Source organism: Triticum urartu, chromosome 7A, assembly GCF_056163025.1.
Source record: "Triticum urartu cultivar PI428250 chromosome 7A, HENAU_Tu73, whole genome shotgun sequence".
NCBI classification, from domain to species: Eukaryota; Viridiplantae; Streptophyta; class Magnoliopsida; order Poales; family Poaceae; genus Triticum; species Triticum urartu.
In genome coordinates, this window is record NC_141879.1 from 101,281,315 (window position 1) to 101,304,027 (window position 22,713).

The following is a 22,713-nucleotide window of genomic DNA, read 5'->3' on the forward strand; positions in this document are numbered from 1 at the left end:
CCCGCCAGCTGGTGGGTCCCGCCGGCTACCAACTCCTTGGTCACTGTGGCTTCATCTTGCTGACGTGAGCTTCATCGTGGTAAGCGCGGCTACAGTACCGCCGCCTGCCGGGCGATCGCTGTAGCCTTACCGCGTCTTGTCTCCTTAATGGGGCGTCTTCTTCGAGGGAGGCGGCAAGCCGGCCGCGGGGAGCCGGCTCCGTCTCGGGCCGGCTGGTCGGAAGCGTGGCCGCCTTCGGCCGTCCCTCCGTGCAAAGGGGCCCACCGCCTGTGGGCCGCGCTGGTGGCCCGTCGTGGGTGACGCCAGGGTCAACGTGGCTACAGTGCTGCGCCGGACGGGTCGTGCCTACCTCGTACGGCGCACTGTGCCAAGCGTGCCCCGGGATTCGGGGGTGGCAGGCTCTCCTGTAGCCACGCCCCGTCGCACCACCGTTAGGTGGGTGCAAAATTTGTGGGTACGGTCTTGACTGCTTTATGGCGAGCCGGCTCGAAGGAGTCGGCCTTCTCACAGCCGGCTTCTTGGAGTCGGCCCTTTCATGAGGGCTAAAGTCGGACCGCCTTCCGAAAGCCGGCCTTGATCTCTGCCAGCTAGTGGAAGGCGGCCCCAGGTCTTGGGTTCTCGAGAGCCGGGCAAGCTCGTAATTTTTGCAGAAGGGCCAGGGGAAGCCGGCTAGGCTACCCATGGCTATTTCCTCCGACAGTAGTCCCCGAAGCTGATCGAGCTCCGAGGCGAACAAGGGGACGAGAAGCTTGGTCAGCTTCCTATCCTGAAGGGCCGGCTTCGCGGGCGTACGCCGACTTCTGATAACCCGCGTAAGCGGGAGGAGAGGGGGCCTGCATGCTGACCACGGGCCCTCTCGCGGCCACGTGGCGGCAGGATTCTGCGAGCGCACGCGCACGATGGGACGCCGCCGCAGGCCCGGGCCCGCCACTCGCGAGCCTCGGTCCGGGCACGGATCTCCCGTGGCCCACAGGGCCGCTTGCCTTCTCAAGGCAGTTTCGCCTCGCCATTAAGGATCGGTAATCGTGGGGCGTGGGAAGTGGGCACGATCGACCCCCACGCTTCCCCACGCCACGCCTCCTCGACTCCGTCACGTGAGCCTATAAGTAGGGGGAGGAGAGGGAGCGACAGAGGTTCGCGCGCTCCCTCCCACTCCGTCCCTCCTAGCCCTCGTATCCTTACTCTCGCTGCCGCCGCAGCCTCCTCCTCAACGCCGTCGCGCCTCCGCGCCACCTCGTCGCCATGGCATTGTCAAGCTCTTGGGACGGCTCCAACGTCCATGAAGATCACGTGGAGTTCCTTCGCCAGACCCGGCGCCTGCCCGGCGCCAACCGCGTTCAGGTCCGTCTGGCGCCCGAGAGGGAGATCTCGCCGGCGCCGGAGGAGGGCGAGCGGGTCGTCTTCCGCTCGCACTGCCTGCGCGGCTTCGGCCTCCCGGCGAGCGGGTTTCTTCGTTTCTTCCTCGACTTCTACAACCTCCAGCCGCATCACCTCACGCCCAATGCGGTGATGCTGCTGTCGGCCTTCGTCTCCCTATGCGAAGGCTTCTTGGGGCTGCTCCCCACGCTGGAGCTCTGGGGAGAATTCTTCCAGAGCAAGCTCAGCACGGTCGTCGCCGGCGTGCCCGCCCCCTGCGGAGCCTTCATCGCCATGAGGAGGGCGAGCGAGAACAATCCGTTCCCGCCCATCCCCCTGATCCAGTCGGTGAAGGTCTGGCAGAGATCTTACTTCTATGTGAAGAACGTCGCCGAGCAAGAAGACTACATCAACTTGCCGGCTTACGTAGCCGGCCCGCCGGCTAGGAGGCAGCCCTCGTGGAGCTTCCGATCCCGGTCGTTGTCTCCGGCCGGGAACGCCGCCATCTCCCGGCTTCGGGTGCTCATTCAGTCGGAAGGCCTGCGCGGGGCCGACTTGGTGGCCGCCTTCGTGGAGCGCCGGATCCTTCCTCTCCAGAGCCGGCCCCACATGATGTGTCAGATGAGCGGCCGGTTCGACCCAAGCCGGCTCAGCACATGGGAGATGCCCCACGCGGAGGTGGCGCTTATGGTCAACTACATCGCCAATTGCAAGCTCAGCGGGGACTGGCAGTACGGCAAGGCGCCGTACTCTCGCGCGAATCCTCCACCCGTGGTAAGCTTCTCTCTTTATCCTCTTTTTCGTCGTCAGCCGGCTTCGCGACGGTCGGCTTCTGACCTTCCGGCTCTCTGTGCAGAACCCTCTTCTCCCGCCGCCGGCCAGGGCGGCAGGGATCGAGCGCCAGTACGTCCCCGACCGCACGGTGGATGATGTTGACGACCCGGACTTGGGGGCGGCCGCCATGGAAGACGCCGTCGTGGGGGACAGCGCCGAGACCGGAGGCTCGAAGTTCACCGCGAGCTTCGAGGACTGGCCGGACGACTTTGAAGCCGAAGTCGTTCCGCGCCGCCAGCCGGCGGCCGACCAACAGGGCGCCGGCTCGTCCGTCGCGCCGGCTGCCGGCGGCGCGCAGAAACGTCGGGCCGCTCTAGGCCTCTTCGGCAGTCGGCCGAAGAAGTCCAAGCCCTCCGCCGCGGCGACGAAGCGAGAAGAGGCGGCCGCGAAGGAGGCCCGCTTCCGCAAAGCCGTGAAACAGCCCCAGGCGGTCTCGGCGTAAGTTTTTAACCGCTTGCCGTAGTCTCGTCGTTGTTCTTTTTTCTTCAAATGCACTCTTAGCTTTCTTCGTTTGCTGGACAGGGCGCCGCTTTCTCTCGAGCGGGGCCTAGGCGGCTCCGTCGTGGGGCCGGCTGTAGGTTCTTCGAGCTCCCGCCGCGTGGACCCCCGCGCCGATCTTAGGGAGGCCACGGAGCGGAACGCCCGCGAAGCGCGGGAGGAGCGCGAGGTGGCGGAGAAGGCGGCCGCCCAGGCGGCAAAGGGGCAGGCTGAAGCCATAGCCAAGGCCCAGAAGGAGGCGGCTCCTGCAGAGACGGAGGCGGAAAGCTCGCGCAGCCAGCCTCCGCTGCTCGCCGTTCCCCTCCGAGCCGTGGCCCCCAACACCCTGTTGCCCATGGCGGAGGAGATCATCCAAGACCCGCCGCTGTTGGAGAGGGAGGAGGAGCCCGTGGTCTTGGCCGGGAGAACACCGCCTGCGGCGCCAACCGGGGCGGGCCAAGGCAGTCGATCGCCAGCGGCGCCGGAGGAGCCGGCCGGAGGTGAGCCAGGGAGCCGGGCCGGCCTCAAGGTGCAGCTGGCGACGGGCCGGCGTGCTGAAGGAGGCGCCGCTCCGCCGGAGTTGCGCCGAGCCGCGGGCGCAGGCCAGTCGGCAGGAGATCTGGAGGTGGCCAGCTCCGCCGTGTCCGAGTGGACTCCCATCGGGGGGACCGGCGAGCTAGAAGCAGCGGCTCAAGGGGTCCGGAGCCGGCTACGAGCTCAAGCCACCCTGCTGCAGTAGCTCAACCAAGAGTTCTCGTCGACACGAACCTCTGTCCGGGTAAGTCCTTCGCTCTTGGCTGCTTTGCTTTCTTGATTTCTTCCGTGGGGGCGCGTCAGCGCACCCACTGGGTGTAGTCCCCGAGATTCGGGCCGACTGCTGCGCAGTCGGGTCGGATCTTTCTCGACGGCCACCTTACTTTGCTTTCTTTCTAAACTTTCAGGAATACCACAACCTTCGTGTTGCCGCCTTCGACTCCCAGGCTCGAGAGCTGAGCCGGCGGACCAACGACCTGGCCGACAGCCGAAGTAAGTACTTGGTTTGTTTGTCTCCTGTGGGGGCGCGCCAGCGCACCCACTGGGTGTAGTCCCCGAGATTCGGGCCGACTGCCGCGCAGTCGGGTCGAATCTTTCTTGACGACTCCTTTCTTATTGATTTTTCTTCTTCTTTGTCTTCAGGGGCCAACGCCGACTTGAGGAAGGAGCTTGGCGAAGCGAAGGCCGCCCTTTTCGCCAAAGAGGCCGAGTGCACTGCCTTGGCCCAGGAACGGGATCGCCTGGCCAAGAAGCTGGCCGACCAAGAGGAGAGCCACAAAATGGCCCTTTAGGCGGCGAAGGAGAGCGAAGCCGCCGTGCTGGCGGAGTATGAGATAGCGGCGGCGACCTGGTCCGAGACCCGGCGAGGCCTGGAGGAAGGCTACGGCCGGATTGAAGACTTGATCGACGGTAAGCTGCTTTCCACGGCCTTCCCCCATCCCTTGCCGTCTGGGTTTTTTGACTTATCTTGGACTGCTGCTTGTTGTTTCTTGCAGATTACTTCCCGGGCTACTCCGTCTTCGCTGCCCAAACCATCGAGGCTCATCGCGAAGCGCGCCGTCAAGCGGGGGCCGACATTGCGCCGGATGCAAACCGGACCCTTGAGGAGCAGCTTCTGGCTGTCCAGGCGCGGCTGCAGCCGGCCCACCGGATGCTCCGCCGGCTCCAACGTGCCGGGGCGCAAGTGCTGGCCGCCCTCTGGACTGGCGAGACGATCCCCCGCACCCCGAGCCGAACTGCCGACTGGCTGGAAGTCGCAGTCGGACGCTTCGAGGCTTGGAAGGCGTCAGCGGCCCGCCTCGGAGCCGGGCGGGCGTTGGAATTCGTACGGGCTTGGTACCCAGGACTAAGCCTGGACCAGCTGCGTACTTGGCGGATGGAGGCCGACGCGGAGCTGGAGGAGGTGAGGCCGGCTATCGCCCAGCGAGCTTCAACGATCACCGAGTGCACCGACATCAGCGTTTTCGCACCCGAAATCGATGATGACGGTGTCGCGCAGCCGGAGGAGTGGTTCGGGCTGAACCCGGCGGTGGGCGAGGACTCGGCGGAGGAGATCGCCTCCAGCGACGAGGACGAAGAGGACGAAGACGACGATGGCGGAGACGTCGAGCCGGCTGGTGGAACAACCAGCCGACCTCAGGCCGACCGTGCCTCCAGCAACGAGGCGCGTGGAAGCACGCCCTCTGCGGGAGGCGGCGACCAAGCCGAAGTTCGTCAGCCGGCCGCTCCTTCAGCCGGCGCGACCGTCTCCGCCAACCAGTCGGCCGCTCCGCCAGCCTGACCTGCCGTCTTTATCTTTCCTGCTTTGTTGTCTTTGAACAATCTTTTGTTAAGTTTCGCAGTTCCACCCACTGGGGGTGTATCCAAACTATGTTGAATGCTGGCTTCTTGGAGGTCTTTTTATGTAAATATTATCATGTGCATGTTTGGTTTCCATTCACGTATGCTTGTTTGTCCTTAGGCTTTTCCTTTGCCGCCTTCCCTCTTTGGGGAGGCAAGTACTTGAGCTTTCTTGGATTTAAAGTAAAGTGAATGGAAACCGGCCGACCGGCTGCTCTGGTAGCCGGTCGACGGTGTGGGAGAAACCGGCTTTGTTATATTAGTCCGTTAGTCCCTAGCCGTTTTTCGTGTGGGCGGTCGTTCCTACCTTTGACCCTTGCCAGTCGGACAGCCGATTCTTCGAACTGCGACTTTGGCAAGGGAAGGCTTGAGAGCCGGCACACTACTTGTCTGACTGCAGGTAGGACTTCTAATATAACTTCAGTCGGCCAGTCCCCGAGCCGACTAATCGGACTCGGTGCCGGACAGAATAATTAAATGATACGACAAGCATGATATTTTCATTCCTAAATAAGGGATGGCAGTCCCCGAGCCTTCCTCGGGGAGCCTATTGTCTTGTACTTAATACAAAAGTTGGCGTGATACATACTGCCTTTCAACTGTAAAATCTTCGAAGGAGGTTGGCGTTCCATGGCCGTTCCGACTCCTTGCCGGAGTCGTCTCTCTTGCGTGCCTTCGGCTTCTGCGCGTCGATCAGGTAGTAGGAGTCGTTGCCTAGAGCTCTGCTGATGACGAAGGGGCCTTCCCAAGGGGCTGAGAGCTTGTGCTGGCCGGCTGTTCGCTGAATCAGCCGGAGCACAAGGTCGCCCTCCTGGAAGGATCTTGGCCTGACCTTCCGGCTGTTGTAGCGGCGTAAACCCTACTGGTAAATGGCAGACCGGCTGAGGGCTAACAGCCGGCTTTCTTCCAGCAGGTCGACGCCGTCTTCTCGTGCTTCCTTGGCCTCCGCTTCCGTGTACATGGTTATTCGAGGCGAGTCGAATTCGATGTCAGTTGGGATGACCGCCTCGGCACCGTACACAAGGAAGAAGGGGGTGAAGACGGTTGACTTGTTGGGTGTAGTGCGCAGACTCCAGAGGACAGCCGGCAGCTCATCGAGCCAACAGCCGGCCGAGCGCTCCAGAGGTACAACCAATCGGGGCTTGATGCCGGAGAGGATGAGGCCGTTGGCTCGCTCGACCTGGCCGTTTGACTGCGGATGGGCGACGGACGCTAAGTCCAGCCGGATGCCTTGGGCTGCACAGAAACATGCCAAGGCTCCTTTGGCGAAGTTCGTGCCATTGTCGGTGATGATGCTGTGCGGCACGCCATACCGAGTTGTTATGTCTGCGATGAAGGTCACGGCAGTCGGCCCATTCAGCTTCTTGATCGGCTTTGCTTCAATCCACTTGGTGAACTTGTCCACGGCGACGAGCAGATGCGTCATGCCGCCGCGCGCCGTCTTGAATGGGCCCACCATGTCCAGTCCCCAAACGTCAAAGGGCCAAGTGAGGGGAATGGTCTTGAGTGCCGAGGCCGGCATGTGTTGCTTGGAGCTGAAGAGCTGGCATCCCTTGCAATGCTTGACTAGTTCTTTGGCGTCGTCCAAAGCAGTCGGCCAGAAGAAACCATGGCGGAAGGCTTTGGCGACAAGTGATCTTGAGGCCGCATGGTGGCCGCACTCTCCTTGGTGAATGTCTGCGAGGATTGCAATGCCCTTCTCTTGCTCGACGCATCGCTGGAGGACTCCGGTGACGCTGCGCTTGAGTAGTTCTCTGTTGACGATTGTGTACGCTCCGGCTCGACGCTGGACTTGTCTTGCTTCTGTTTCGTCAGCCGGCAGGTCTTGGTTCACTAAGAAGTTGAGGATGGACTGAGCCCAAGACGGAGCCGCGATTTCTTCTACTGCCAAAGTGGCTACTGTCACTAGGGTGGGCGGGCTGGGCGGTGAGGTGCTGGAGTCGGCCGCCGGCTGTAGTGCTGGTGCAGTCCCCGGGCCAGCTACCGCAGTCCCCGAGCCAGCTGCCGAAGTCCCCGGGCCGGCTACAGGGGTCTTGAGATCGGCTACTTGATTCTTCGAGCCGGAACTGGCCGCATCGGGGTCAGGCGGCACGAAGATGGAATCGGATTCCGGAGACGGCTTGATAGACGGCTTGAGTAGGCGTTGTAGAGCGACGCCGGTTGGAATTGCTTGCCGGGTGGAGCCTATTTGGGCCAAGGCATCGGCTGGCTCGTTGTCGGCTCGAGGTACGTGGAGGAACTCGCACCCTTCAAAGTATCCGCTGAGTTGTTGGACCAGGAAACGGTAGCTCGCCATGTTCGCGTCCTTGGCGTCCCAGTCACCGGATGACTGCTGGACTACCAGGTCCGAGTCGCCATAACATAGGATCCGGCGAATGCCAAGCTCTTTGGCAAGCCGGAGCCCGTGTATGAGCGCCTTGTACTCGGCCACATTGTTGGAGGCGGCGAAATGGATCTGTAGCGCGTATTTGAGCTTGTCGCCTTTGGGAGAGGTAAGGACGATGCCGGCTCCCAAGCTGGTGCGCATCTTGGACCCGTCGAAGTGCATGCGCCAATGGGTGGAGTCCGGAGCCGGCGGCAGGTACTGGGTCTCGGCCCAGTCGACGAGGAAGTCGGCCAGCGCTTGGGACTTGATGGCGGTGCGGGGCTGGTAGAAGATTGTGTAAGGGGCCAGCTCGATTGCCCATTTCGCGACCCGGCCGGATGCATCCCGGCTGCCTATGATCTCGGCTAGCGGGGCAGTGCATACGACCGTGACGGGATGCTCTTGAAAGTAGGGCTTCAGCTTCTTGGCGGTGAAGTACACGCCGTAACACATCTTTTGGTAGTGCGGGTAGTTCTGCTTTGAGGCGGACAGCACCTCGCTCAAATAATACACCGGCCTCTGGACCGGCTGGGCTCGGCCTTCTTCCGGGCGCTGGACTACGATGACGGTGTTGACCACCCGGCTGGTTGCAGCGATATAAAGGAGCATGGGCTCTTTCTCGGTCGGCGCCGCGAGGACAGGCGACGTGGCCAGCATCTTCTTCAACTCGTGGAAAGCTTGGTCGGCCTGGTCGTTCCACTCGAAGTGAGTGCTCTTCTTCATGAGGCGGTAGAGGGGGAGGGCCTTCTCTCCGAGCCGGCTCATGAAGCGGTTCAAGGAGGCCAAGCACCCGGTGAACTTCTGAATGTCTCGAAGCTTGGTGGGGATCGCCATTCTCTCGATGGCCTTGATCTTCGCTGGGTTGCATTCGATGCCGCGTTCGGAGACCAAGAAGCCTAGAAGCTGGCCGGCTGGCACCCCGAACACGCATTTCTCGGGGTTGAGCTTGATTTGGAACCGGCGCAGGTTCTCAAATGTTTCCTTGAGGTCCTCCAGCAAGGTGCCACGCTTCTCCGTCTTCACCATGATGTCGTCCACATAAACGTGGGCATTCCTGCCGAGCTGCTTGAGGAGGCACTTCTGCATGCAACGCTGAAAGGTGGCACCGGCATTTCTCAAGCCGAATGTCATAGTCAGGTAGCAGAAGGCTCCGAACGGCGTGATGAAGGCGGTCTTCAGGCGGTCATCCGGGTCTAGCTTTATCTGGTGGTATCCGGAGTAAGCATCCAAAAAACTCAACAGCTCGCATCCGGCTGTGGAGTCTATCACTTGGTCTATCCTTGGCAGGGCAAAAGGATCTTTGGGGCAGGCCTTGTTGAGACTTGTGTAGTCTATACACATGCGCCACTTGTTATTCTTCTTCAGCACAAGGACCGGGTTGGCGAGCCACTCTGGAAAGAAAACTTCCATGATAAAGCCGGCCGCCAAGAGCCGGGCTATCTCCTCCCCTACAATCCTGCGTTTCTCCTCCGACAGTCGGCGGAGGGGCTGTCTGACTGGCCTTGCGTCTTCTCGAACATGTAGTTTGTGCTCGGCGAATTTCCTCGGAACACCCGGCATGTCCTTGGGGGACCACGCAAAGATATCCCGATTCCCACGGAGGAAATCGGCGAGCTCGCCTTCCTATTTGCTGTTCAGGTTTGCCCCGATGACGGCAAACCTCTCTGGATGCTCGGGGTCAAGGGGTATTTTCTTCGTCTCCTTGGCCGGCTGAAAAGATCCTTGGGCATCATGCTCCTTGGGGTCGGGGGACACGGCCGACTGCTTGCCGGCTATGGCCACGACTCGGTCCAGCATCTTCTTCTCTTCGGCGATCACAAGGGACTCGGCCAGCCGGCTGCTGGCCTCGGCGCACTCAAAGGACTTCTTGTAGTCGCCGGCTACGGTGATGACGCCTTTGGTGCTTGGTATCTTCATCTTGAGGTATGCATAGTGGGGGACTGCCATGAATTTGGCCAAGGCAGGTCGGCCCAGCAATGCATGGTAAGGGCTCTCCAAGTCCACCACTTCAAACCAGATCGCTTCCCGGCGGAAATGCTCCTTGTCCCCAAAAAGTACATCAATCTTGATTTTGCCAATGGGGGCGCAGGACAGGCCGGGTACGATGCCGTGGAACACCGTCCGAGTGGGCGTGAGCTGTTTGGTCTTGACGTTCAGCTCCTCCAGGGTGTCACGATACAGGATGTTGATGCTGCTCCCGCCGTCTATCAACACACGGGAGAAGCGGGCGGCGCGTCTGTCCGTCGCAAGGGTGGCTTCCAAGACCAGAGCGTAAGAGCCGGGAGACGGCATCACCTCCGGATGGTCGGCCCGGCTCCAGCTGATGGGCTTTTCTGACCAATGCATGTGTCCAGCGGGGTCGGCAGCGACCACGTTGACTTCCTGGTGCTCTCGGCGCTTGCTGCGCCGGTCTTCGGGCTGGCTGGTGAAGACGACGTAGGTTGCTTGCTCATCAGGGAACTCGTCGTGCACGGCTCCGACTGCGGGCCGAGCGGCCGGAGGCGGCGGAGGCGGAGGCGGCGGGCCGGCAGGCGGAGGTGGCAAGAGCCCCTCGCCCTTAGAGATTCTGGTGAGCCAGTTGCACTTCCGGGTCGTGTGGTTGGACGGCTTCGCGCCACTGTGGAACTTGCAAGGGGCGTCGAGGGTTTGCTCGTAGGAGAAGGCGGGCTGCCAAGCCGGCCTGCCGCCCTTGGGCTTCTTGGGCGCCGGTCGTTCTTCAGGTAGCGCATCTTCGACCATGGCCACCTGCCGGCTAGCGGGAGGCGGCGCGGGGCCCTTGCGCTTGTTGTCGTTCGAGTTGGGGTGTCGTCCGGGTTCTCCAGCCGGCGTCTTGGGCGCCGGGTTGAGCACCTTCCCGGACGCGTCTACCCGAAGCTCGGTCTTCATCGAGGAGTCGGCGGTGGCGTACTTGTCCGCTATGTCCAGAAGCTCGTTGAGGGTAGCTGGCTCGTCGCAGAGGAGCTTGTGCTTGAGGAGGGTGCCTTCTCGGCATCCGGCTGTGAAGTATTCTATGGCTTGCACCTCGTGCACCCCTTCACAGGAGTTGCGGAGCTCGGCCCAACGCGTGAGGTAATCGCGAGTGGACTCGGCGGGGCCTTGTACGCACAAGGAGAGCTGTCTGGGCTTGGGAGCCCGCTTGTAGGTGCTGGTGAAGTTGCGGATGAAGGCTTCTGTGAAGTCTAGCCAGCTGTTGATGCTACGCGGCCTGAGGCTGTTGATCCAGGTCCGCGCCGTGCCCTGCAGCATGAGGGGCACGTACTTCACGGCGACTCGCCGGTTGCCGTTGGCTATGCTAACTGCGGTGGAGTAGTCGATCAACCAATCTTCCGGCTTCACGGAGCCGTTGTACTTGGGCGTGTCTCTTGGGAGCGAGAACCCTTTGGGAAAGGGCTCGTCGCGGATGCGGGGGCCAAAGCAAGGCGGGCCGACATCGTCTTCTTCTTTCAATGCCAGGGATCGCGCCAGGCGGTCGAGCCGGTGACGGGCGTCGTTCTCGCCGATTCCTTCGCGGCGGCCCAGCCGGCCGCTGAGAGTCGGGTGCGCCACTGGCGGTGAGGCGGGATATCTCTCTCCTCGGGGCAGAGGCGGAGGCGGGTCGCCCCGCCACTCCATGGCTCGGGGATGACCATCCGCGTCCCGCTCGATGGAGATCCGGGTCCGGCTGCGGCTGGTAGCCGGCTCCTTCTCGCGTCGCGCGCAGGTATTGCTCGTAGTCGGCATCCGGGACGTCGCGCCGTGCTCTCGGCGCGGAGGAAGGCTTCCCACGCGAGCGTCGGCTTCGTGCCGCCGCGCTGCGGCATCAATCAACTGCTGGATGCGCCGGGTCATGTGGGGAAGGTCTTCGGCTTCCAGGCCGTCCAGCTCGTCTACGGCCGTCTGGGCGGCACGCAAGTTCTCGAGCGGAGTGGCATAGACCGGGCGGTCGACTCCCAGCGTGTCGGCGATGACGGCGCCGCGTTGCTTGACAAGGCCGGCCCGGCTTGGCCCGCCCGGGGCCGGCGTGCCGAAGGCGGCGCGGTTAGCCTCGCGCCGGTAGGCCTCAGTGAGGCGTCTTACGGAGGCCAGCCTCCGGCCCTCTGCGAGGAGGGCGAGGCGGCGTGCTTCCAGGGCTTCGTCGTCGGCGTCGGCCGGGAGAGGAGCGGACAAGTCATGGGCCACCGCGCGCGAGGCGTCGCGGGCACTCTCGTCGGCCGGGCCGCCGTGGCCGACAACCATCACTTCGGCGGCGACAGCATCGTGGCCGTCGGCTCGAGGAAGCGGGTCGTTGTAGATCGCGACGTTGGTGCGGAAGGCGTCGTAGGAGGCCGTGTCGGAGTCGACAGGCATCGGGTCGGTGGAACCAACCGACTCCAGGTCCGCAGCGGGCTCGCTGGAGACATGGAGCTGGCCGAGAAGGTTGGCGAGGCGGTCAGTGCCCGCATTGGAGGCGAGCTCGTCGGGGAGATCGGCGAGGCCGCTTGCCGCGCAGATGCCGGTGACGCCTTGCAGCGCGTCGTGGCAAGCGCCATCGGGCGTGCCGGGCTGGCTACGCTCGCTGGGGAGGAAGAGGGTTCCCGTCCAGAACAGGTCTCCGGACGACGGTGCGCCTGGCCCCACGGTGGGCGCCAAATGTCGGGTGGTGGGTGCGACATATGCCAACGGGTGGCTTATCTTTGTGGGAACCAGTAAGACATCGCCGGTGCCTGGAAGTGGGATGAGGCGAAGACATGCACGCCGGCAGATCTTACCCAGCTTCAGGGCTCTCCGAGGAGATAACACCCCTACTGCTGCTCTGCGGGATCTCCGCATGCTCACTAGATGAATCGAGTAGCTACACGACGCTCCTTGAGCTGTTTTGGGGGGGAGGAAGAAAGGGCACGGCTAGCCTGCTTCTTCTCCTTGTATGGTGTCTAGAACTAGCAGGGGGTCCAACCCTTTGCATGGGTGCCCCGGGGGGTTTATATAGGCCTACCCCCCGGGGGTACAATGGTAATCCGGCTGGGCGCGGGGCCCAGCCGTCTGTGACTGCACTCGCCGGCTTCTGCGCCGACTGCTGGGGCCCGCCGGCTGGTGGGTCCCGCCGGCTGCCAACTCCTTGGTCACTGTGGCTTCATCTTGCTGACGTGAGCTTCATCGTGGTAAGCGCGGCTACAGTACCGCCGCCTGCCGGGCGATCGCTGTAGCCTTACCGCGTCTTGTCTCCTTAATGGGGCGTCTTCTTCGAGGGAGGCGGCAAGCCGGCCGCGGGGAGCCGGCTCCATCTCGGGCCGGCTGGTCGGAAGCGTGGCCGCCTTCGGCCGTCCCTCCGCGCGAAGGGGCCCACCGCCTGTGGGCCGCGCTGGCGGCCCGTCGTGGGTGACGCCAGGGTCAACGTGGCTACAGTGCTGCGCCGGACGGGTCGTGCATACCTCGTACGGCGCACTGTGCCAAGCGTGCCCCGGGATTCGGAGATGGCAGGCTCTCCTGTAGCCACGCCCCGTCGCACCACCGTTAGGTGGGTGCAAACTTTGTGGGTACGGTCTTGACTGCTTTATGGCGAGCCGGCTCGAAGGAGTCGGCCTTCTCACAGCCGGCTTCTTGGAGTCGGCCCTTTCATGAGGGCTAAAGTCGGAGCGCCTTCCGAAAGCCGGCCTTGATCTCTGCCGGCTAGTGGAAGGCGGCCCCAGGTCTTGGGTTCTCGAGAGCCGGGCAAGCTCGTAATTTTTGCAGAAGGGCCAGGGGAAGCCGGCTAGGCTACCCATGGCTATTTCCTCCGACAAAGAGTGAAGGCAGAACACCAAAGGCCAGCTGGTCTCGTCCAACCTCTTGCCATTCCAGAATGGAAGTTTGACCACATTGAGATGGACTTCGTGACTGGGTTTCCAAAGTCCAAACGTGGCAATGATGCTATATTTGTTGTCATCGACAAACTCACTAAAGTGGCTCATTTTCTGCCTATCAAAGAGTCTATCACTGCAGCTCAATTGGCGGAACTCTATACCTCTCGAATTGTATCTCTGCACGGTATTCCACAAGTGATCTCTTCAAACCGTGGCAGCATCTTTACCTCCAAGTTTTGGGATTCTTTTCAAAAGGCCATGGGCACCAACATCCGCTTCAGCACGGCTTTCCATCCTCAAATTAGTGGTCAAGTCGAGCGTGTCAACCAGATTCTTGAAGATATGCTCAGGGCTTGTGTGATCTCTTTCGGCATGAAGTGGGAGGATTGTCTTCCTTATGCTGAATTCTCCTACAACAACAGTTTTCAAGCAAGTTCGGGCAAGGCCCCATTTGAAATTCTGTATGGCAGAAAGTGTCGTACCCTTCTCAACTGGTCCGAAACCGGTGAACGTCAGCTTTTGGGTAATGACTTAATCACAGAGGCAGAGGAAATGTGCAAAGTCAATCGAGATAACCTCAAAGAAGCCCAATCCCGCCAGAAGAGCTACTATGATAGTAAGCACCGTGATTTGCCTTTCGAGATCGGAGATCATGTTTACCTCCTGTCTCTCCAATGAAAGGTACTCGTCGCTGCGGTATCAAAGGGAAGCTTGCCCCCAGATACGTGGGACCTTTCAAGGTCGTCAGCAAGAGAGGCGATCTCGCCTATCAACTCGAGCTTCCTTCAAACTTTGCAAATGTGCATGACGTGTTCCATGTCTCTCAGCTTTGAAAGTGCTTCAAGACTCCTGACCGCACCGTCAACTTCGAGGACATCGAGCTCCAAGAAGATCTCTCTTATCGTGAGCACCCCGTTGCTATTCTTGAAGAGATTGAACGCAAGACTCGCAACAAGTCAATCAAATTCCTCAAAGTCAAGTGGTCACACCATTCCTACCGTGAAGCTACCTGGGAACGCGAGGATCACCTCCGTTCCGAATACCCGGGATTCTTTCAGTCTTAGATCTCGGGACGAGATCCTTTCGTAGTGGTGTAGTGTTGTAACACCCCGGATATGATTTACCCAATTTGTACTCCAACTCTTGCCGTTTCCGGCGTTAAGTTATTTTATTTTCTCGGGTTCGGGTTTTTGTCTCCGTGTGTTGTTATCGTTGTCATGCATCTCATATCATGTCATCATGTGCATTGCATTTGCATACGTGTTCATCTCATGCTTCCGAGCATTTTCCCCGTTGTCCGTTTTGCATTCCGGCGCTTCGTTCTCCTCCGGTGGTCATTTCTACCTTTCTTTTGTGTGTGGGGATTAAACATTTTCGGATTGGACCAAGACTTGCCAAGCGGCCTTGGTTTACTACCGGTAGACCGCCTGTCAAGTTTCGTACCATTTGGACTTCGTTTGATGCTCCAACGGTTAACCGAGGGACCGAAAAGGCCTGGTGTGTGTTGCAGCCCAACACCCCTCCAATTTGGGACAAAACCCACCAAAACCCTCTCCATCACCTAGAGCGTTCGATCACGATCGCGTGGCCGAAAACCGCACCTCATATGGACTCTCCTAGCTCCTCCTATGCCTATATAAAGACCCCTCCGAAATTCTCCTTCTCCTCCCCCCCCCCCCGAAACCCTAGATCCATTCCATCCGCCGCCGCCAGACAAAAAAGGCGCCGACGGACGTGTCCGGTCCGCCCGCCGCCGCCACATGTCAACGTCCGGTTTGCCGTCGCCCAGGCGCCCACATCGCCGCGCCGGCCCGCCGGGGCCCAGGCGGGGCCCTCCCGGCCCGGAGCCGCCGCCGCCCGAGAGCCGCTCGCCCTCCTCGCGTCTGATCGCCGCCTCCGCCGCCCAGGTCGCCGTTCGATGCCCCGCTCTCCGTTCGCCGGCGGGAGCTCGTCGCCGGCCGCCCCCGCGCCTCCTCGCCTCCCCGCGGTGGCCGGAGCCCTCCCCGCCGCCGGATCCGGCCGGGAGAGGCCGGATCTACCTCTCCCTCGCCTCCCCGCCGCTCCATCGACCTCTCCGGAGCCGCAGCGATCTCGCCGGACTTACCTCGGTTCGCGTGCCGAGGAACCCTAGATCTTGCGCGGTTGACTTTCTCCCTCTCTTCTATATTTTTTTGCATACTTCACAGCATCGTAACTCCTCATCTGTAGCTCCGTTTTGGGCATATAGCATATCAAAATGTTCGCCTCAGAGAGCACATCATTTCTTCTCATTGCATCATTTTAATTTTAGTTCATCTTGATGCCCGAAATGCTGTTGGAAGAGTGCTATTTGAGATAATTGTCAGATCTGCTGCTCCAATTAGATATTTTTCATTTTTGCCATGATTATTGTGTGCATGAGATGCCCCTGAGCTCTACATGTGTTTTGTTATATGCTTTGCCATCTTTCCAGAGATGCAACCCATGTATTTTGTGATGTGTGTGGTGACTAGCACAAGCTTGCAAAGTGGGGTATTCGCTAAAGCTGATTTCAGGGACTTAGCATTTCCACTAAGTCCTTGATCTGTTTAACTCATTATGCCATATGTTCATGTTGTTTCCTAGTGATCCGTGCCTTTTTCAGGATGATCAGTAAGGATGATTTGTTAATCTTGTAGTGATCTATCCATCCATGTCTTTGTTTGCAATTATGGAGCACCATAGCTTGAGTCAATCGAGCTCTACTTTTGCTATTTCGTGAATCTGGGCAGATTGTCTACTTAGCGATTTTGCCGGGGATGTTGTAGTTGATCCGTGTATGCTATGTTATTGTTCTTGCCATGTCTAGCTTGTATAATGTGTATTCTTGATGGGTGTATGCTTAGATTGTCATGACTTACTCTGTAGTGAGTGCATCGAGCTCGTAAACATGCCTACTTGATATCTGATTTTGCATGCTCCAGTTTTCACTAAGTCTGAGAACTGATTATGTTTTTGCCATGTTCACATGCTTGCAAATGTATTCTCTGATCTCTTTTGGCTCAAGTTCACTAAGGGACTTTTGTTAAGCTCTTTCAGTAGCTCCATGCCATGCTTTACTTTGACATGTTCAGGTCCTGTAGCATATAATTTTCATGCTCCAAAGTGTGCTACCTGATCTGAAATTCCAAACAAGTGTTAATTTCACCAAGTCTGAAATCTGTTTACCAAATGCATTTTTGCCATGCTTGTTTGAACCTGTTAATGGATGGATTGGCCGTAGCTCAGTGCTAGTATTTTGTTAAGCATCATGAGTGGATCCCTTCCATGTATTTTGTTGCCATGTTTGGGTGCTGTAGCATGTTCATCTTGTTGCATTTAGATGGCTACTTGCTGTAAATCGCAGACCGGTGTCATATTTGAATTGCTTGCCATTTCCAAACCGTAACTCCGATTCCGGTGATCTTTATATCGTTTTCAAGCGATTTCATCTCCCCTTTCCAGTGGCACACTTGGATTTCCAAGTTGAGGCCAGGTTCATGCATTCCTTGTCAAATCTTGCATATGCATCGCATATCGCATCCCGCATAGCATACCATGTTTGCATCATATTGTTTGAGCTTTGCACGTGGTTGATTGTGTTCCGTTTGCTTGTTTATCTTGTTTGGGTAGATCCGAGAGATGAGTTCGCTAACGAGGAGCCCGTTGAGTGTGCTTTCGAGGATCCAGTCAACTCTGACAACTTTGCAGGCAAGATGATCATACCCTCGAAATCACTACTATCTTTGCTTTACTAGATGCTCGCTCTTTTGCTATGCCTATGCTACGATGCCTACCACTTTCTTATCATGCCTTCTAAATTGCCATGTCAAACCTCTAACTCACCATGTCCTAGCAAACCGTTGATTGGCTATGTTACCGCTTTGCCCAGCCCCTCTTATAGCGTTGCTAGTTGCAGGTGAAGATTGGAGACCGTTCCTTGTTGGAACATTATTTACTTGTTGGGATATCATTATATTTCCTTGTTATCTCAATGCACCTATATACTTGGTAAAGGGTGGAAGGCTCGGCCTCTCGCCTAGTGTTTTGTTCCACTCTTGCCGCCCTAGTTTCCGTCATATCGGTGTTATGTTCCCGAATTTTGCGTTCCTTACGTGGTTGGGTGATAATGGGAACCCCTTGATAGTTCGCCTTGATTAAAGCTTTTCCAGCAATGCCCAACCTTGGTTTTACCATTTGCCACCTTGCCTCTTTTTCCTTTGGGTTTCCGGAGCCCGAGGGTCATCTTATTTTAACCCCCCCCCCCCCGAGCCAGTGCTCCTCTGAGTGTTGGTCCAAACAGAGCCACTTGCAGCGCCACCTCGGGGCAACTCGAGGGTTGGTTTTAGTTGTACGTAGTGTTCATTTGAGTGTGCCCTGAGAACGAGATATGTGCAACTCCTATCGGGATTTGTCGGCACATTCGGGCGGTGTTGCTGGATTTGTTTTAACTGGTCGAAGTGTCTTGTAGAACCGGGTTACCGAGTCTGATCGGAATGTCTCGGGAGGAGGTCTATTCCTTCGTTGACCGTGAGAGCTTGTCATGGGCTAAGTTGGGACTCCCCTGCAGGGATTTGAACTTTCGAAAGCCGTGCCCGCGGTTATGGGCAGATGGGAATTTGTTAACGTCCGGTTGTAGATAACTTGAACCTTAACTTAATTAAAATAAATCAACTGTGTGAGTTACCGTGATGGTCTCTTCTCGGCGGAGTCCGGGAAGTGAACACGGTGTTGGAGTAATGCTTGCCGCAGGTTGTTCTCTAGTTATTCGTTCGCGCTTTGCCCTCTCTTCTCGCTCTCTTTTGCGAACAGGTTAGCCACCATATATGCTAGTCGCTTGCCGCAGCTCCACATATATTTTACCTTGCCTTACCTATAAGCTTAAATAGTCTTGATCGCAAGGGTGCGAGATTGCTGAGTCCCTGTGGCTCACAGATTACTTCCAAACTAGATGCAGGGCCTGATGATTCCGTTCCAGATGACGCGCTTGAGCTCAAGTGGGAGTTCGACGAGGACTCACACCGATATTACGTGTCTTTCCCTGATGATTAGTAGTGGCGCCCAGTTGGGGCGATCGGGACCGTGTCGCATGTTGGGTTTATCTTTCATTTTGGCGCCGTAGTCGGGCCATGAGTGTTTGAATGTTGTAATGCTATTTATGTACTTTGATTGACGTGGCGAGTGTAAGCCAACTATGTATCTCCCCTTTTATTATCTATATTACATGGGATGTTGTGAAGATTGCCTAACTTGCGACATTGCTTTCAATGCGGTTATGCCTCTAAGTCGTGCCTCGACACGTGGGAGCTATAGCCGCATCAAGGGCGTTACACAGCTCCACCCTTGTCTCCTCCTTTTGACACAGCTCCATCAGAGTTAACCTTGAGCCAACCCTCATTAGGGGGCCGCCACTTGCGATAGGGAGGTCAAAATAGCGAAACATATGTATAATGAATTTTTTATCTTGCAGTACAAGTCATCGAGAAGAAAACGGAGTCGGGAAAGTCCAAGAGGGCCCCACAAGCCTAGGTGGCGCGCCGTAGAATGGTCGGTCGTCGCCGCCGCCTCCGTTTGATCTTCACCACGGCGCTAGCTGTCTTGGGGAAGACCTTCTTGGAGAGCACCATGACCGACATGGCCATGCATAGCATCACCACGTCTCTGAGCAGTGGCACGGAGAGCGTGGTCCATGCCCGGGGCAGCAGGCGGCCACTGACGGCAAGAAGGAAATGGTCAGCCGTCAGACCACTGTTCATGTAGTTACGGAGTTGTGGACGGAGGCAGGTATGCGAGGGATGAGGCCCGTGATTTGTACAGGTGATGGTGGCGAAGGTGAGAGACGGCGACCATGAGGAGATCGAGTCGCGAGAAGATAGGATGGGGGAGGGGAAGAGAAGGGACGAGCGGTGGGCGACGGGGTGGAAGACAAAACTGCTTCGTAGACTCCCTGTGAAAGGTTGAGTTGGGAGCGGGGAGAGGAGATCGTGGGTGGGCATCACAAGGGTGAGGGGATCGGGAGCGAGGGGTTGAGAGAAGAAGGGGCGTGGGTCGCGGCTAATTGTTTTAACGGAGAAATCGTGCGAGGGAGCGGGGGAGGTCGAAGGAAAACAAGGGTGTTGGATTTTTGGGCTGCTACGGGCGTGGCCCTCGCGCAATGGTTTTCGTACGAAGGGGACGTGGGGAGGTGGTCGAACCACAATGTTTGATTCTTCTTTAATAGTAGAGATAGGTATGTGTATTAGGTATTAGGTATATAGATATAATAAAAACAAAGAACCCTGGTAAATGTCACGCGGGTGGCACGAACACATGGCTATTCCGACCTTTTTCATGGAAAATTTAGTGACGCGAGGATGGTATCTTTAGTTGTCAAACATGACAACTTTTTTTCGGAGGGCAAAATTCAGTTTTTTGGGGGAGGGGGGGGTCGTTTTTTCCTTTAAGATGGCAAGTGTAGTTGTAAAAAAAATCAGGGCCGGATTGCTTGGTGTCACGCGTGTGGCACTTATTATTTGAATTAAAAATATATACACCAAAGAATAAGTATTGGACGTTTATACCACGGGATTGCCAAAAACTCTTTCCTTTTGCACCACCGCTACATCCAAGTCGTCATATTGGATGAGTTATCGTCGGCCTATGTGCACAGGGGCAAGGCCTTATACCTGTGCTTCCAGAGCTCGCGGTCGTGGTCGTGGTCGGTCACGATGCGCCTCAGTCCGGAATAATCAGGATCTCCAGCAACAAGAAGGAATTATCAGGGCATATGGCAACGAGGGCACTCCGGCACAGCTCCTTGGTGAGCTCCCTCCAGAGTGCACCCACCGTGCAGGCGTCGTCGTCCGTCAGAGCGCGCGCGGTGTCGTCCAGGCTGCGTGACAGAAGCGGCGCTGCAGAGCGCGCGTCCACGCACACCCAGTGCACCTCTGGCCGTCGGTCTTGGGCGGATCTGGGCACGCATACGTAGAAGACGATGTGCATGCCGTGCGCGCGCATGTGCAGCCGGACTGCCGCAACCCGCCGGAGCGACGCGGCGTACACGAGAGACAGATTCGAGGCCGTCGCGCCCGCCCGAGTCGGGACCCGCCCGGACTTGCCGGCGCTGTCGGCGTGGAGGACGAAGCCGGTGTCGAGGAAGGCGGCGTGGACGACGATTATGAGGCGGCCGAGGAGGCGCTCTGCGTCCCAGCGAGCGGCGTCGATTACCCGGTGGAGCGGCGAGATCTCTGCCATGGCTAGCTGTGAGCCTGTGGCGAGCTCGATCGATCGAGGAGTGATGCGTGACGGCGCGCTGGATGCATGGAACGGGAGCGGCGGGTCGTTTTTTTCCCCGAGGGAGGGGAGAGCCCTGAAACTTGTCGCACCGCGCTCCTGGGCTAACACGATCACCCGACGACGGAGGTCAGGCCGTCTGGATTCTGGGCTGGGCGCCGGGCCGACCCTTTCGGTTTTTCTACACCCAGGTACATTGTACACATTTGCTGAAAAAAAAGGTACATTGTACACACTATGAACAGTGAAATCAAAACATAGCAAACAAAATAAAAAAATTTGTGAAATTTGTGGCTTCGAGTATTTTTTTTCTTTTCAAAAAAGAGGATTACCCCATGTCTCTGCATTGAGCGATGCATACAACTATCTTTATTGCATTATTTAACAAGGTCTTGCAAAATAAATACATAGATCAACCCAAAGCCCACCTTCCTGGCGGTTCTAGCCGAGGCCGAACCAAGCTTTCGCTGGCAAATCCACGCCCATCCCTAACTGGACCACCAGATCGACCTCCTCCGTCATCTAGCACGCCCATGGTGACGTCGGCCGTCGGGAAACCATACGACCGGAGCCGCACCGCCACCCCGCATGGGTGAGCCATCGATGGTGAAGGGGCCCTCACCGCTGCGTCGCCGATGCCAGACGACGCACACGTCCAGGACACCCACACTGATCTCCACCGCAACCACATCTCGGAGCCGCGACGGAGGAAGGCCCCACTGCCACCATCACCCCCCTGGGCTTTGCCCCGCGGAGCTCTGGTGACGGCGGCTCGAAGCCCTAAATTGGATCGAGAGGGAGATCGTGAGGGAGGGGCGAGGAAAGGGATGGCGGTGGCTTGAGGAGGGAGAAAATGATTTAACTTCTTGCAAAATTTGATGGCCAAATGACATCAGAGGAGCTTCGTATAAAAACTAACAAAAATTGTGCGTGTGTGCACTGCTGAGCAGAATTTGCACTTTGTTTGTATGGAGCTCATTCGATGTTATTTGGCCACCAAAATTTTCAAACACCTAAACATTCGATCATAATAAAAGGCACAAAGTTTAATAAAGATGTTTTTCAAAATGTTTTCGATTTGTTTTGGTTTTACTGTTTATCAAGGATGCAGTGCACTCGGGTGTAGCCATCACTTTGCCGACACATAATGTGTGGCCCAATGGTAGAGCCTGACTCCAAGCTTGGGCCAAATGGTAGATCTCGATAATAAATAGTACTCCCGCCGTCCCAAAATAGTGTCGCTGGTCTATTTCAATTTTGTACTAAAGCAGCTACACATATTTTCAGACGGAGGGAGTATCTAACATAAGTTGGTTTTAGATTTGGCTCATTATCACATTGATGTCAAATTTGTCATTTTTGTATCTCAAACAATGTTTCTAATTTTATTATGAAATTTTGTAACAACATACATCGGCGTTGTGTTGCGCTAGATTTTTCAGATATTTAAAACATTTTATAGCACTCGGTGCACCGGTAACACCACAAGGTTGTGTGCACCCAATACATTCCCATAAATGTACCCATGGCCGCGTAAAAAAAATGTACCCATGGCTCCCTAGTTGGCATTGCCATTTCTATTCCTCCTTTCTCAATCAATCTTTGAAAAAGTTGCACCCCTACAGCAAATTCGGGTAATTGATTTTGTTCAATGGGGAACCAAGGTCGACGAGCTCGAAGATGGCGGCTAGGAAGAAACTAGAGACGTCCTTCCACTGCCCCTTCTATAACAACTCTGACAATCAAGGGCGGCATCGACCTCAAACTTAGGGTCGCCCAGGCCACATGTGGCATCTACGAGGAGAGCTTCTCCACCAAGGCGCACGCCCTCACCGAGCCCATCAACGTCTACATCAAGTGGATCAACAAGTGCGATGAGGCCAACCAAGGCGTCACTGGTACTAACGGCGGTGTTTGCATTGATCTATGCCTCCATGGTGCCGGGTCTACTGTTGATCAAGTTAGTTTGAAGCTTCTCAGAGGAAGATCAATTGTGTCCGTCCATGTTTTTGCCCTTATTCAGAGATCGATACTAGTGAAATTGTGCGTCAGAGAAAATTTTATTTTCTTGACTTCCAGTCACCAATGATCCGATGTACAAACTCGGTTTGGACAGAGTTGTGTCCTCGTGTGTTGGTGCACTAGAGGCAGTTGCCCGACTGAGTTCACTTCAACTCCAAACCTTCTATAATGTGAAACCACATTGTTTTTTTTTACAATCACCAAGGGAGACGACCCCAC

At 57.3% G+C, this 22,713-nt stretch overlaps 2 protein-coding genes across 2 annotated transcripts; one reads left to right on the plus strand and one right to left on the minus strand.

Annotated features, from left to right (window-relative positions):
- Nucleotides 1-1,242: 1,242 nt before the first annotated feature.
- LOC147958271 (uncharacterized) lies at nt 1,243-18,729 on the plus strand. The gene is made up of 3 exons (XM_087532021.1): nt 1,243-2,130; nt 3,609-3,693; nt 18,671-18,729. Exons 1-3 carry the CDS (start codon nt 1,243-1,245, stop codon nt 18,727-18,729), a joined length of 1,032 nt encoding a protein of 343 aa, XP_087388147.1.
- Nucleotides 18,730-19,914: 1,185 nt separating this feature from the next.
- Nucleotides 19,915-20,563, minus strand: LOC147958272 (uncharacterized). Its single transcript, XM_087532022.1, has one exon. It carries the CDS (start codon nt 20,431-20,433, stop codon nt 19,915-19,917), a length of 519 nt encoding a protein of 172 aa, XP_087388148.1. The 5' UTR covers nt 20,434-20,563.
- Nucleotides 20,564-22,713: the final 2,150 nt, after the last annotated feature.

Excerpts from the sequence above, each read along its gene's own strand:
- LOC147958271 (XM_087532021.1), top strand. The coding sequence starts at position 1,243 with ATGGCATTGTCAAGCTCTTGGGACGGCTCCAACGTCCATGAAGATCAC. Across the intron at positions 2,131-3,608 it reads GCGCGAATCCTCCACCCGTG|GAATACCACAACCTTCGTGT; the intron begins GTAAGCTTCTCT and ends CTAAACTTTCAG. Across the intron at positions 3,694-18,670 it reads CGACCTGGCCGACAGCCGAA|TACAAGTCATCGAGAAGAAA; the intron begins GTAAGTACTTGG and ends TTTATCTTGCAG.
- LOC147958272 (XM_087532022.1), bottom strand. The coding sequence starts at position 20,433 with ATGGCAGAGATCTCGCCGCTCCACCGGGTAATCGACGCCGCTCGCTGG.